The sequence below is a fragment of the Rhamphochromis sp. 'chilingali' genome (genome assembly GCF_963969265.1).
Source record: "Rhamphochromis sp. 'chilingali' genome assembly, chromosome: 12".
In the NCBI taxonomy this organism is placed as follows: Eukaryota; Metazoa; Chordata; class Actinopteri; order Cichliformes; family Cichlidae; genus Rhamphochromis; species Rhamphochromis sp. 'chilingali'.
The window spans coordinates 34,249,452-34,265,622 of NC_137939.1; the positions used below are offsets into that span (position 1 = coordinate 34,249,452).

The window sequence follows — 16,171 nt, forward strand, 5'->3', positions numbered from 1 at the left end:
TCATGTTTGTGGCTGTAATGAGACAAAATGTGGAAAAGTTCAAGGGGGCCGAATACTTTTGCAAGCCACTGTATGTGCTTGTTTCTGACCAAACTGTCTCCAGACTCCACGCGGGCCTAACATCCTTTCAGTGGGATCTGTGCTCACCGCTCAGCAGCACAAAGCTCGATTAGCACTCGCCTAAATGAAAGAGAACGCTGTGGTGAACATCTTGCAGCCTAAACATCATTTAGCATGGCCGCCTTAGTTAGTAGTGGCGTAGGTGGGGGGGCATATATTTGGTGACCAGCACTCTTACAACATAATTACTTTCAGGTCACTTCACTCACTTGGGGAAACTTCCTAACAAAATCTGACTGTTTGAGCCTTTGGAAAGGATGGAGTAGTAAGAACTGGAGGAAGATATGAAATGTGTAAATCTCTGACTATAAAAGTTCATCAAACCTGAGCTGTTTCAAACAGCAGTTTGTTCTGTTTCATCCAATCACAGGGAATTATTATGGGACGCCCCGCCCCGTCCACATTGGCCCAGAGAGTCCACCAATCACATACCAGGAACATCGAAACCTGCTGAGGAACTTCAGGACAAGGAGCAAGTCTCTGAGTAACCTGGAGAAAGCTGTGGAGGAAGGGGACAACAGTGAGGAGGACAGCGGGCTGACGGGTAGAGAAGCTCACATGTAACACATCCCAGTCTTACCTGCACAGGTGTGTTTGCGCGTTGACGAGATTCTCTACCAGCAGGATCAGCTGGAGCCCCGCCCACAACCCTGCCTCTCAGCCAGTCATGGGAGTCCGCGGTAGGAATGGAGAATGGAGGAGGGGGAAGAGGAGTAGGGAGGGGAAGAGCGGGAGTGGGAGGTCCGCTGCCGGAAAACTGGGAGCTGGCCTACAGTGATTCAGGGGAGCCGTATTACATCGAGTGAGAAATACTTATCAGTTCTTCTTCTGGTGTCAGCTGATTTAATCCGTTTGATTATGGCCATCAGAAAAATATGTTGAGGAAAGCCATGGACGCTGTAATGCTGTTTAAACTTTAAATTTATCTTTTTTCCAATGAAGTCTGGTACATACAAAATATTTGATCCTTTAAATGTCTTATTCTGTGAACCAGTCCTGCTTGTTTTTGTTGTGTGAGTCAGTTTTTTGTTTTATTTTCTTGCAAACTGAGACATGAGACCCACAAACAGGAAACTGAGCTGAGTTGCTGAATGTTTCCTGTCTTTGCAAAAATAATAATTTCCAGTAGCAGGCAGAAAAAGCACTACATTTTAACTTATCCTCAATCTGTCAGATTATATTGTCCAGTGTGTTGATGATGGTGGTGGTGGTAATTAGGATGTGTGTGTTCCTCTGTCCATCAGCCATAATTCAAAGACGACCAGCTGGCTGGATCCTCGAACTCAGAACAAAGAGACGACGTCTTCTACAGAACGTAAGGCGGTTTTAGATCATTCATTCACATGCAATTCATCTTGTTTTGTTCATGATTATGTCACATAATTGCTTCTCTGAAGGACATTTAAAAATATTACAGTCATACCCTCAAATGGTTATATGTTATTTTTAAATTCTAGTTAAATGCTTTTTATTTGAGGTGGTATTTGTGTTGAAACTTCCCGTTTCCACACAAACTGCCTTGGATGCTTTCATTCTGGCAGCAGCAGCCAGCAGAGGGCAGCACTGACACACAAACTCCACTTTTTTTGTTTTTATTGTCACACCAATCAGAAAGAAAAAAGAACAATATAGATGCATGCCTGTCCTCTGTGAGTTTTACACGGAAAGAAAGAGTCCACGTCCTCCCTTCCTGCACATGAACCTCTGGAGTTATACAAGCATCCTTCGAGGATAGGACTAACATTTCCTCTTTCCCTTCTCTTCATCGTTTTTCCTCCTTTGCCTGCCTCCTTTCTTTGTCCCCCATGTCTTCTCTCGCCTCTCAGTCCCAGAGTTCACCGACCAGCCCAGTCAGCTGAAGGGCTACTCCATCCATACTCGGCTCTCTAAAGGTCCTCGAGGTTTCGGCTTCAACATAGTTGGAGGAAGTCGACCCCGAGAGTTTCTGCAGGTGTACAGCGTCACACCTGGAGGACCGCCTGCTCTCAACACAGGTACTGATCACAGTACAGTTTACCTTCAGTTATGTCACAAACCTGAATCTGTTACATGGTTTTGGATCCAGGTTTCTGAAATCCAGGTAAAATGTGTTCAAATGTAAAAGCAGGACGTTTCAAAACCCAAATCACAATCTGGACTCTCATAATCACATAAAAAGCATCATAAAGTGGGAGTTGTTGTCGTGGGTCAGGTGGTCAGAGGAGAGAGGTTGAGATTCTCTCTCTGTGGAGGATTACGGTGCTGTTGATTAAGAAAAATAAAGAGCTGAGTACTAATCTCATGATCTACAACTAATCCACACACGTGCGCTCTCACACACAGTTTAATCTGACCCACGTACCCACGCCTCCTCCCTGTGGGTTGGTTCACATGCTCTGAGATCAGCGTGGAATCAGGAATGAAACAGAGCTACGGAAAAAACAAGCTTAAGACCTGTTCACGTGTTGTGGTTTTCATTTTAAATAGATGAAACTTTGTCACCCAGAATGAGAAGACACAAAACATTAAATCTCATTTACACTTGTAGTCCTCTCGGTTCACACCTGGATTTTGTACCTGTGCCTGTTCACCTTACTGCTCACTGAAAGGCGAGAGAACGTAAAACATCAATATTCTCACTCAAATGATGGATTATGCTTGTTGTGGACAGACAGAGATGCTTCAGGAAGTCAAACTGAGTGTAAAAATGTGTGCTTCATGTCTTTGGATTCTAACTGTAAACTAATTTCTTTGGTAATCACAGATTTCAGCTGCAGCAGCTGCACATATGCACTCCTGCATGTCCTGTTAGACATTAAGACTCTAACCAGTAGATTTTGCTTCCTCGAAGCGGACATCCTGGTCTACATCAACGACACCTGTGTGCTGGGTCGCTCTCACAAAGAAGTGGTGGAGATGCTGAAGTCGGTACCGATGGGTCAAAGCGTGGATGTGGTGCTGAGGAGAGGATACCCGATGCTTTATAACCCCGACGGCTGTCCCAAACAGAGCCTGGAGACGGTACAGCCCTAAATTTACTTTAATTACTTAAGGGCATAAAACTGTTTAAATATCAGTTATTTTAGTGTGATTTTTTTTTTTAACTTTTTTCCCATAGAGAGGGTGAAACATTTCAGTGCTTTCAAGTTAAAAGATTCCCCATGACTCCTCTTCTGCCTGCTGTGGGAAACTTTAAGGCCTGTGTAAGAGATCAATGACTTCACAGCCAGTAAAAACAGGCATAAAATACAAGAAATAGCTGCCTTTTAGCACACACTAACATTTCCTCTTTATACAAACAAGCAGAGACAAAATTAAGCAGAGCCGAGATAAAAACAATGAGTTATCGTGTCTTGTTCTTGTTTTGCAAATGCAGACAGCCAATCTTTAATAATTGGGGTTGAGAAGACTTGCACAGCCATTTAAAAGTGAGCCGTGCAAATATTTAGACCCTTAAATCAGTGGTTCATCTGTGAGGTGGGCTCCACTCGTGGGACATACACTACCAGGGGAAAAGTGTCTAACCTCATATCCGACCTTTCAGCAGCCGCAGACCCCCAGCGAGTCCGGCAACCTGAGCCGAGGCCTGACGCACCTCACCTACAGCCGCACTCTGGACGCCAACGGCAGCACGCCAGGTCAGAGCAACCGTGGAAACCACATGGTTTACATTTACAGTCCTCTACTCTCATCACAGCTGTGTGATACAAATTTAATTTAGAAACATTAATAATTTATTTTAATTCACTGCATAATAATGTGGCACATTAACAAATAATAAAGGATTGTAAAAACACAACGATTATTTTGTAATTTTACTAATTTCTGCTATTTGTAGCCAGGGAGGATGATGTAATGAGCTGCCGGCTCAGGGGTCCCAGCGGGGGTATTTAACATTTCTTGTTGGAAAGCCGATCAAAGGCCTCCAAAGGCAGAACAAAAGCGCGAGAGTTTACAATGAAAAGTCTCTACAAAGTGAGAAAGTTATCAAAATAAGATAAACAAAACACAATGGCTTATCCTGCTGTGGGACCCGTCGCCGTGTCTGCGTGGAGGGTCCCATTGTCTCGCTCTCTGAACTTATTTATAGCTCATGTAAAAGAACACATCACATCAGAGTTGAACCTAAGAACTTTGCTTTTCTCTGACAGCTGTTAAAAATAAAACACAAATTAACAGATTCATCTTCTTCTCTCTATAATCCAGGCCTGGCACAAACCCCGCCCTCTTATGCCACTCAGCCAATGACAAATGGACTCACGGGCCCACCCACCCCCACGTCTTCTGATACCCCACTGGGTCCACCACACCCAGCGGAGAGGACGCTTACCAATCACAGTGACTCTGATGGCGGCCTATCCAATGCAGGAACTCGAAGGTCAGTGAGGGCATCAGCAGTACCTCACACATCGTGGTGCTTCCCGGATTCTTTTTGTGAAAACGAACCTCAAAGGTTCTTCTGTCCTTTGGGAAAAATCCTGCGCAGCTTTAGCAGTGATCTCAGAAGTAATGGTGCTCAGCCTGTTCCACTCTGCTCTTCCTCACAGGTCTTCTCTGATTCGCTACAACAGCAACACTCTCCCCGCCCTCTCTTCCACTTCCCTTCTCCAACATCAGAGCTCCAAGTCCTCAGAGAGTGACCTGTCCACATCCACGCTCCCCATATCCTCCTCCACGCTCCCTATCACTTCTTCATCCTCACACACTCTTACCAAACTTGCGCTCTCTCAGCCCGAGACGGGCCTCCTCCAAAACTCCACCAGCTCCAGCAGCACAAACAACACCCCCTCCTCTTCTACACCTCCTGGTCCGCCTGTGCATCGCCCACTGATGCCTCAGACCTCCCTCGCTCTGACCCCACCCAGAGACATCCCACCCTGTGGCTTTAACGGGTGCCCGGCCAATCACCAAGCACCCTCCACAGCATCCAGAGGAAACCCGGGATTGGTGCTCCCCCTTGGAGCCGGGTCCCCGGGGACAGCCCACGGCGGGGAGCTCGTGCCGGTGGCTCTCAGCCGCAGTGAGAGCGGGGGACTGGGGTTCAGTGTGACAGCAGGAGGAAATGGGGGTCAACAGGCAGTAGTCAGGCGGGTTTGGGATCGGAGGCAGTGCCTGTCGCTGCAGTCAGGAGACATTATAGTGAAGATCAATGGAGCAGACGTCCAAAGCTTCAGCTTCTCCCAGGTAAAAGATTTTCATGGCTTTATCACCTCGCTCGACCTTGATATTCTGACTGACGTTAGCTCAGCAGTGAACAGTTGGTCTTTGGGAAGAGGGAAGCTCTCATAGGTGCTCATGGGAGTTTTGTGGATATTTCTCCGTATATCCTAGAGGTGTTTTATTTCTGTGTGTCAAGGAAAGAGAGATGGTCCTGTTTAACCTAAAAAAGAAATCCTCATCACAGTAGTTTACCTGCCTAAGCCCTCCTTGTTACTACTGACAGACATAGCCATTGGTTAATGAAAACTAACCGATGTCTAATGTGACGTGATGAGTGAGGAACAGATCTGACACTAAAGAAGTTCCATCAGAAGTAATAAACACGAGTTTGTTTCCTTCCTCAGGTGCAGAGAGTGCTGCAGGAACACACCAAGCAGGGAGAGGTTGTACTTCTGGTCTACAGAGGAGGTAGATACGCCCGTTACCCCAACCCTGATTCACTGATGACTGTGACTGTTAATAACACCAATGCAAATCTAAGTATGTCGGGCTCAGGCTGCAGGATGTCTTCGTCTCATCAGCCAATGATTGTGTCATAAATGTTTATGCATTTTGACACTGGTTATATTTGGTGCAAACTAATCAATGTTATTGAACAGCATAGGTTATCCAGCAATTCCTAGAATGTAAATAAGCATGCAGAAATGGCCAATAATGTGTTTTCATTTTGAATGCCTTCACATCGGGAGGCTTAGACTTAATTTCTATTGTCACTCACTGTTTGGTTAACTTTAACTGGTTAACTGGTTTGATTAACTGCTTAACTTTAGATCATATCTATATGACATAATGAGAACTTAAGGGCTTACTCTTTCCTCCGTCAGCTCCCGTATCCTCCCCAGTCGTCACCCCCAACATCTACAAACGCCTCATCATCCCGCACGGAATGACCGGCCCTTCCTCCTCCCACCCCAACACTTCAGCCGACATGCCTTCCCCGTCCACGGGTGCCTTGGTGGGGGGTATTCCCCCACTCAGCCAGGCTGGCTTGGCCCTTGAGAGTCCCCAGGAGGGGCAACTACCAGCAGCAGGGAACCACCAAGGTAAAAGCATCCAAGAGTAGTAGTGAGGTGTGCTGCTAAGTGAGTGGCGACTGTGCCAGTAGCTGTTTTTGTTGGTGTATAAGTGACATGATTTCCCAGTTCTGCAGAGGAAAATAATAAATGCATTTATTATTTAACAGAAAATTGGAAAACAAAAGGCAGATATTTCAGCACATTTCTACACTTCTACATATTTCTACTTAACTATGATGGGCTGTGTAAATATTTAAGTAAAATACTTTTTGTTGTAAAGCGAGAAAGCCAGAAAGAGGCAAAGGAAAATCATTTATTAAGGGAATCATTTAACAAATCTTGTGCTTTCCAAGCAAATCCAAAATGCCAGGTTTCTTTAGAATGATCATTTTTAGATGATGTGGGTCCCGTTGCACCCACAGTGTCGCCTAATTCTTAGCTATAAGCATCTTGAGATGACAGATGTTGTGACTGAATACAAATAAAGCTGAACTGAATCCTTAGGTGCCCCTCCTGCCCAGACGCCTAACGGACCTCCAGCCTCGGCCCTCATCCAGAGCACTAGCTTCCTGGACTCAGTTCCTGTGACGCTGACCTTAGAGCCACGTGACTTGTTGGGCGTGGAGGAGAGTGCCGGCGGACCTCCTGCACTCAGAGAGGGCGGACTAGGAGCCGTTCCTAAGGATGGAAGAGGAGGAGGAGTAAAGTCAGTGGATGTGGAGCTGAGGAGGCGACAAGGAGAAGGCTTTGGATTTGTTATCGCCTCTCAGGAAGTGAGTGGAGGTGAGTGGCAAAGAGTCCTCCGTATGTCCAGCTTCTGTCGGCGTCACCGCCTGTTATATGATTGAGTTTTGTATTTTAGGTCATCTTTTGAGGTTATATTTAGGTCCTGGAGTTTTCAGTTTGTTTTTACCTCCCCTGTGCTCCCTGTTTCCTCGTATCCAGGCTTAGTCTTTGTGTTAGGTCTTTTTCTGTGTCATTACTTTGTACTGTATTTTGGTGCTGTCTCTTGTGCCATGTATTTAGCTTTATTTCCCATTCGTCTCATTAGTTTGATTTTGTTCACCTGTGCCTTGTTTCCCCCAGCTGTGTTCTCTCTCCCTAATGACATCATGCCTCTATTTAAACCCTCAGTCTGCTTGTGTTGCTTGTTAACCTCCCCTTTGGGCCCCTGGTCTGTGTTTAGTATCGTAGATTATTTTCCTCACTTTATCCGTCCTAGTTTGACATTCCTGTGTGTGACGCACAAAGAAGTACAACAGAAACAGGATTCAAGAAGAATATACCTGAAACGGACAATAGAAAAACAACTGCTTCAAATTATCATTAAGCAAATGTTGTTTAGATGGTCTAGTGGTTAAATTGTGGCGATATTATTCTTCCAGCAAAAAGAAAATTTGACTGTTCATCCAAAACAAGAAGAGAAAGCAAACAAGTTATTTCCATTGATCACTAAATGGCGACAAATCAAACTGTTAGAAAAAGCAGGCAGTCAATTAGTGGAGAGAGCTATTGGACTTGAAAGGGACTTTCATTTGGTAATATATGTGATGCATAAGTAAGAAACACAACCTCTCTACTTAGCCCGAGGGGAAGTGGGTAATTTAAAAGTAAAGGAATTCAGTGGGCTGGATCACAGAGTTGGAAATGTTACCCACTGACACTTGAAATGGGTTAAAAATAAAACCTATTGAAATCCTTCAATCTCTCTGAAGATATAGGATGAAAAAAATAAATAAATAAATGATGGAAACTTGAAAATTGTTTTTCAAGCCTACTGTTCACCAGCGATCCAGAGTTCAAGTTCATATTCAAATAAACAAACATCTGATTTTGGAGGGAAGGGCAAGACTTTTTATACTGGTACATTTTTGGTTTCTGTTTGAACAAGCTTTGGTGCATGCAGATAAAATTTATCTGTATTGGTTAAAAAGGACCAGAGGAGAAACAGGAAGTTTTGAACCGGATATCCATTATGTTCCTTCTGTACATTCTGGCTACAATAGAAGCTGAGAAAAATGGCTTCGTCAGCCTCAGGCCAGAGTTACCTTACTGATGTTTATACGTGTCTGCTGTGATTTTAAGGCACTCAGCTGCAATAAAATAAAGGTTACTTGTAATAATTACAAAACAAGAGCACTTAGCTTATAAGTAACTATAACCCTGGGCACTAGATTTGCATATCACAGTTTAGTTTGGGTTAATAAGCAACTCGTTTCACATGTAAACAAGCCGCGGGTGTACAGGGAGGAGTTAAAGCTTTCAGATAAAAGCAGCACAGTAATACATAAATGCAGTCCAAGATTCCCTCCTCCTGAAACTGTGGTGGAGCTGACACAAAAAGCAGCAGAAGCTGGATACAGTACAGTAGCTGTGCAAAAGCACTGAGGGATTTTCCACAGCTGGGTTTGTGGCGACTCTCTGGTTGATTTCAGCTGCACCTGAGCTTCTCTGGTCGGCATTCAGCTGGAAGGAACAGAGAACTGAGCGACAATGATACACAGCACTCCACTGCACCTCCTCCTTTGGAAATATAACAATCATCTCCACTGTTAGCATTCCTTCCCCTCCACATGAGTAATTTCCCTCCCACCGCTATCTGCTCTGCATAAGCCCCGCCCCCTCTGACTGTCCCTCTATCACTCACTGCAGCTCAGCTCACTCAGTCCAGCTCCTGCTTTTAGAGCCGCAACCTGCTTCACGCAGACAGCACAGAGAGACAGAAGGACAAACAGTGAGGACAGAGAAACAAGGACAGAGCATTGTTGAGGTCTCGGCTCGGTTCAGGTCTGAATTATCCATCATGTTGGAGCGACTGCAGTCAGCTCTGAAAACTGTCAAGGACTCCAAATGTAAGTTTAGTTTGGATTTTTAAGCTTTCTTCTAAATTCAAGGCTGACTTGGTTTCTGGGAGGTCCGTCCATCATCGTGTCTGTGCCTGAGCCGTATTGATTTAGAGTCCTGCTGTGTGTGGGTCAAAGGTACTCCTGAATTTGTACGTGCACTGCTGTGGAACAAGTTTTCACAGCCTGCTCCTCTTGTGCTTTGTTCCCTAGTAAAGTTTTTTTTAACAGGGTTTTTTGTCATCTGACTACAGGCTCTAACCAGATCGCCTGTGAACCATTTATTGTTGGGGTGAGGTTGCATAAGAAGAATCATTTCAGAAACTAGAAGTTGTTGCCTTTCAACACTGTTATCTTAAATGAGTTTTGTCCTGGGTTTGCATAATAATGGAAAAACCTACATAAAGCAGTACATTTGAACCCTAACCAACACTAGCTTATTAAGAAAATAAATGAATCTGCAACTTAAATGTTTTCTTTCTCATCTAAAGAGCCACATGCTGCTTCTTTATGTTTGATGATTCTCATCTAATGTGAGATTCTTCAAAGCTTCCAGTTGATACTAAAAAGTAATATCAGATTAGATACTGAGGAGTCCACTGATTCATGTTTGTCCACCACACAAAAGGGAAAGTGAAGTTTTGTGAAAATACAGTTGCAGTGGCAGCAATAACTGTTTCTGTTTCTGGGTGTCAGTGGCATCAGAGTCCACAGTGTACAGGACAAAATAACAGGCTTTCACTTACTGCAGCATCTGGAAGAAACACTTGAATGTAGTCAGAGCTGGTAACATGTTTCTCTCCAGCTACTATGAATCTGTTTCCTCCCTTGCTCCCTCTTTAATCTAAATCCTTCTCCCTTTTATTCCTGTCTCCTTGTTCTCCTCCTCAATCTGTATCAGCTCTCAGGAATGTCTGAAATAGTTTCACCTCATTGAAACTATGTGCCGTTATTGTGTGTGTGTGTGTGTGTGCGCGTGCGCGTGCGCGTGTGTGGACCAGTTTGAGTTTAGACCTTTGTGAGGTGTCTGGTCCTCACTGTGGCTCAGACTGTATGATGTGGTTTTTACTGTATGTTCCCACATCATCAGTAATGCAAACATGCACAGGGCTGAAGGATGAGCTTGGTAGCAAATTTCAATTTTTAATTAAATAGTTCTTTAATTTTTGTTACCTTTGCTGTTTTCTGACAATATTAAAACAATGTGTGCGCCTGTGTGTAAGTTATGTAATATTAAATCTTCATGACATAACCCTTTGAAATTCACTCAGAGCTTAGCTTCATCTGCCGGCCTGTTTGTGTCCAGATGTGCTGTCTATTTCCAGCTGTGGTTCACTGTTAAAGGAGTCCCAAAATTAACACGAGAATATATATGTAGCCCGTATTAATCCTTATAGTTCAACTATTCCTCTCATTTTCCATCTCTGTGTTTTTAATTATGAATGATAGTTAAATAAAAGATTATTTATAATATCCTGGATCATTCTGACATCAAAAAGAAGTCATGTTGTACGGAGGTTTGAGAAAATGTAAACGCTTTTCTAATGAATTTCTGGTCTCAGTTGCTAATTTCAAGCCTCACTGAAAAGAAACAACATTGAGTTGTAAATTATAATTCCATTTAAAGTCAAAGGGACAAATAAATATATTTTCACCATGAGCGTGCAGCATCCCTGGGTTTTTCAGTCACATGTGACCCCTTGTTTGGCTTCAGCATCCAAAGATGGTAATAGCAGAATCAGTCAGCAGCAAGAGGGCCTCATTAACCCTTTGTATCATATTTGATAGATGAGTTTCTGAGACCTCTATCGCATCAACATGATCAATACTTGCCATAATTTCAAAATGTTATTGACCAAACTCTTTTTTTTTTTTTTTGTCTAAAATGAACATTTTTGCTAATAAAAAGTTGCCAAAAACTGCCAATGTATCAAATGTCAAATCATAAACATGATATAGCAAAAAAAAAAGAAGTGAATTTTGTTATAAGGGTTAATAATCATCCCAGTTCCAAAAAAATCTAAATTTTCTGGCTATTTCTTGATGGGTTGGGTTTTACAGGGTTAACCAATGGGTGACATCACTGTGGCCAGATCCATCTTTGGCTGGAAACAACCACCAAATAGCCAAAAGGACCAAAAATGATACATAGTGATGAGCATTACGTGTCCTTATTTAAAAACTGACCCGTTGTTATACATGCTGACTTCTTTCCTGTCCCATTCCAGTCACACTATGAACAGCAAAGCTCCCATGATTCCCAGAGGAATGCCGTGACTCAAAGAATTTCTGAAAAAACGTCAGCCTGTGCTCCCGAGGCGGTCGTGTGTCGAGTGTGAATGCGTCTGTTCGTGCTTTAGCATTCGGAATAGGAGATGTTAAACTTTCTATTAATAGTAGCTTTAATCCATAATTCAGCAGAATTATGAGCTGGGCTGTGTGTGTTTGACAAACTGGAGCGCAGGTGACTTCAGGCTTATTGGACTATGAAATTGGACAGACACACACATTTGTCTTTCAGCACTTGTGAGGACTTCCTGTACATGATGCATTAACGTGCTTCTTACCCTGAACCTGAACTCTCACCTGTGCTCTAGCAGTCTTCTGAAGCTCTCCCAAGGTGAGCTACAGACTCAACGTCCTCGCAACGAGAAACATCCTCATGTATTTAACCATTCACCCGTAAAAGTCCCACAGCATAAAACTCCAAATATTAATACTCAGACATCATCTGCTTATTGCGCTGCTGACAAAATCTGTTTATTAGCATAACTCTGACTTTCTAAACACATAGAATTCAGTTATGTCGTGCTGCAGTGACGCGTGCTGGTATTACTTGGTTACATGTGGTCATATTTGAGTATTTATATTAAATTAGAGGCTATAGTCTGTATATAAATGGGAAGCATCAATAAAATCACTGCAAACATTCTGCTATGACACTGCTATAATCTGTCATAAAAGTGATGACAAACATATTTGAACCTCAGGACTCTGTGTGAGGCTGAGTTTACTGAAACTGTGTGAACTGATGTGTGTAAAAGTACAGATTATAATTTGCCACTTCATGGTTCAGGCTCATGACCCATGGCGACTAGTGGGAGAAGCATGACTTTAGTTATTGGATTCAATATGATTGGAATAAAGTGTAATAATAGGTGCTCCTGCTGTTCATGTGGTAACTACCTGACTTTGAGGATGCTCCGACAGCCCCTCCTGCAGATGGGGGGCCCCATGTTGCTCTTTAGGGCTGGACCTGTAGGCTGGCTTTATATATGTGCAGGTGAGCCTTCTGAAGCCAGTCGGAGGTGGGACTAAATCAGTGAGCAGGGCAATGATAATGCTGACAAAAAAACAATAATTGGTTGTGGCGCACATAAAGTGACTCCAGCACCTTCTGGGTGCCTCATAGGTGAGGATATTTGGCACGTCCTACTGGGAGGAGACCCCGGGGTAGATGGAGGACATGCTGAAGAAATTACATCTCTCAGCTGGCTCGGGAACGCCTTGGGAAATTTTCCGTACTATATTTTATGTTTTGAGACTTCAAACTGCAATATTGTGAGGACTGATTCTTAAATAACGCTTTTCTACTGAAGCAGTCTAAGTGCTTTATACAACGTGCATCATTCACCCATTTATAGAAGCACTATCGAACATTTACACAATGAACACATCAGAGTCCCTCGGTCACCCCGGGCTCGAACCACCAACCTTCCAATTAGTGGATTACCTGTTCTACCTCATGAGCTACAGACATGTGAACTGTAGATATAGATGGATATGAAATTGTGGAACATATTGAATATAGAAAACTCAGCAGATACAAAATGAATTTAGGTTTTTGTTTTTTCCAAGAGCTCTTTGTGTGCTTCCCCAACATGTAACTGTGTCTCCTGGGGTTGTTTTTCACTCCTAAGGCTGGTTTAGAGCCAGAGCCTAATCTGAAATACAATTATTCATGTTTCAACAGTCAGAGCAGCGTGTCTTATCCGGGGGGAAAAGTTCCAGTGTCGCAGGTCTAGAATCAGGAGCCACTTACTTGCAGGATTATGAATACCAAATAAGACTTTATAAGTCCCACACACAAATAACCTGGGCTTGAGTAAAAATTAATTTAAAGCAGCAGTGTGCAGAAAACTACTGAGTTTTTTTCTTTTTTTTTTCATTTATAAAATGCCAGCTGGTGATAACAAAACATCAAATGACAGGAAAATGTGATGAGTGTCATGAAGCTAGCTGTTATGTGTTGATGTTGATATGTTAACATGGCCTCTAGCCTTTTAGAGAGAAGGCAGAGCGGACTTGTTTGCGACTCTGCACCAGCAGAAAAGCACCTGGGTTCATGTGGGCAGACAGGAGGTATGTGTGATGTTTGAGGAATGTGGAAGAGGTCTTATGATGAGGATTTATTCTGTGTGCAGGCACAGGAGGGTCTTTTGGCAGCATAACAACGTCAGTAAATCATTTTTGGTATTATATTCAAACCCCAAACAACCAAACAGCATCTTTTCTGAGCCATACACAGAAAACTGCATCAGAGTTTACCACAAGGACAGTAAATAAACAAAAACACGATGAGCCGCCTGACCAAAGAGTCTGGATCGTGGTGCTGGTTGTGGTGTTGTGGTGAAAATCATGAATGTTTAGTTACTTTGAGATATCAAGCTGAATTTTTCCTCAACAGGTTAATATTTTATTGGTTTTCTTTGTGCAGCACATCTGGAGTCAGAACTGTGGTTGGAGAAAGTGATCTAGCAAATGTTCTCATACATGATTCATGGAGTCAGACCCAGAGAGGCCTCACACGGAAGGAGAAGGAAATGTCCAGAAGTACATGTCAGGACATATGAAATAGTTGTATGTTTGAGCAGAAAAAACGGCTGAATAGAAGTTTGATTTATGGATTTTTGGCACAATTTTTAAAGTTTTTTTATAGTTTCTTCAATAATTTAAGTTCTTTAACTTGTAGTTTCGGTCCCACACTTTACCCCCACCCTACATCGAAAACAAGAGACTTGTGTGAAACTGTTGACGTGATGTGTCAAGCTGAAAAGGAGGTTGGTCTTTACTTAGTCTCTACTTTGTTTTTACGGCAAAACTTTACCAGAGCCTAAAAAATACATTGTTCAGTGGACCAAGAGGGAACACGGGGCACTGTCATTAGGAGACACACAGGACTTTATCCTCTGGGATGGGGGGGGCTATGATTTGTAGAGGACACAGTTTTTGTATCTGTAAACCACCACGGTTGGTTTTACATCAGACAATTAAGATGTGAGTGCAGACGTGTGAGTTTCAGCTTTATTTCAAGGGTTTTAGAAAAACCTTTGCATGAACTTTTTGGGAATATTTGGATATTTTTATGCACATCCCCAAATTTTTAGAGACTTAAAAGTAAACAAGTTAAAATGATTTTGAATGTTTTTAATACTTGAATGAAAACAAGACCAAATGCTGCATTTTTACAGGTTTTTACTGCCGTCACCTTCAGTTGCTGCTTGTGGGTCTCTCTGCCTTCTGTTTTCTATTTAATAACTGAAAAGCTGCCCTGTTGGGTTGAGATCAGCTGACTGGCTGTTAATTCCATTTCTTCACCTTGAGAAACTCTTGGGTTGCTTTTACTGTCTGCAGCTGCTGTTATTGGGTCATTGAAGGATCTGTCCTAATCTGAGCAGAGCGTATAACCATATACACTTCATAATTCATGACTGCTATCAGCAGTCACGTGATTAATGAACACCAGTGACCCAGTTCCACCAGTGACAATGACACGCCCCGAGAGTGTTCTTGACATGGTTAGATGTTGTAAAATAGTTTTTCTGAACAATGGAAAGAATTCTGTGATCATGCACTTCAGGCCAGTCCATTCATTGATTTTACCAGACTGTTGATTTTTTACTTGCTCTCTCTCTTCTTTACAGTGAAAAGCTCTATAATACAAATTCAGCACTTTGAGTAAATTTCTGATGTCTGCTTCATTTGTAATCAAGTAACAAAGAAGCGGGCCTGACCATGAAACTGCTTTGTCCTCTGAAAATGTGAGACTGTGTATAGAAACTATGGTCTCATAGTACCTGTGAGACCAGGCTGCTATCGTCCAGTAAGAAGCAACTGGATATGCATTGAAGGCAAAGGCATGGAGACAGATGTGTGCACAGAAATACAAAAGACACAAAGATTTGCAGTGACTGTTTATCAGTTTTGGGTTTTTCTCATCGCTCTCTGCCTGCAGCTGTCAGCCTGGATATTATCACACTTCTCCTCCTCTGCTTCACTGAAGCATATTTCTCTCTCTGTAGCCTCGCGGTGCCTCCTCCACTGACTGAACACAGTGATCTCAGCACTTTCTTATCAGCTCACACGCTCACATTCACCCTCCTACACCGTGTGTTTAAACAGCATTAAATACACACTCTTTTGCCTCTTTGATATTTTAAAGCTTCTTAAAGTGACTTTAAAGGAGCAGGTGGGATTTTTGTCCTGCTTCAGTCCATTCTCTGTGAATCCTGTTTACATCGCAGTCCTGCCGAGTGCAGGCCAGTTTATTTGTTCAGGCTGTGTCTGAGCTGCAGGTCGACGGCAGCACGAAAAATTCTCATGCAGGTTTTCTCACGTCAGGGCAGCCTCTGTAATTAACTTTCAGCTTCATTTGAAGTAGTACGTTAATCCGCCAGAGTCAGTGATAAAAGCCAGCTGCATTTTTAATATTTTCAATATATATTTTTATACCAGATTATATCCTGTCCATTCATAGTGTGCACTGAACCAGCCAACAGGTGATTTAGAAATATTATGTGTATAAAAGTTCATTTCAGCTCATAATTTTTCAACTTTATAAATTTATGCTCTACATAGGAACCCTTTTGTTCATTTTTGTACCTTTTTATATCTGTATTTTATTTCTCTATGACTGCTTTTTGTTGCTTTTTGGTCATCTTTGCCCATATTGCATATCTTTGTGCTCATTTCTTATTGTTGCCGTTATCATTT

At 42.7% G+C, this 16,171-nt stretch overlaps 1 protein-coding gene across 1 annotated transcript in view; it reads left to right on the top strand.

Moving 5' to 3' along the window:
* The window catches only part of magixa (MAGI family member, X-linked a), a 61,419-nt gene that overhangs the window by 31,393 nt on the left and 13,855 nt on the right, over window positions 1-16,171 (top strand). The window contains exons 6-16 of the mRNA XM_080898809.1: window positions 491-664; window positions 745-922; window positions 1,365-1,435; window positions 1,947-2,114; window positions 2,951-3,120; window positions 3,644-3,737; window positions 4,306-4,477; window positions 4,647-5,283; window positions 5,664-5,727; window positions 6,144-6,362; window positions 6,840-7,118. Of these exons, the coding sequence (XP_080754935.1) occupies window positions 491-664; window positions 745-922; window positions 1,365-1,435; window positions 1,947-2,114; window positions 2,951-3,120; window positions 3,644-3,737; window positions 4,306-4,477; window positions 4,647-5,283; window positions 5,664-5,727; window positions 6,144-6,362; window positions 6,840-7,118 (2,226 nt within the window). The remainder of the gene's footprint in view (window positions 1-490; window positions 665-744; window positions 923-1,364; window positions 1,436-1,946; window positions 2,115-2,950; window positions 3,121-3,643; window positions 3,738-4,305; window positions 4,478-4,646; window positions 5,284-5,663; window positions 5,728-6,143; window positions 6,363-6,839; window positions 7,119-16,171) is intronic.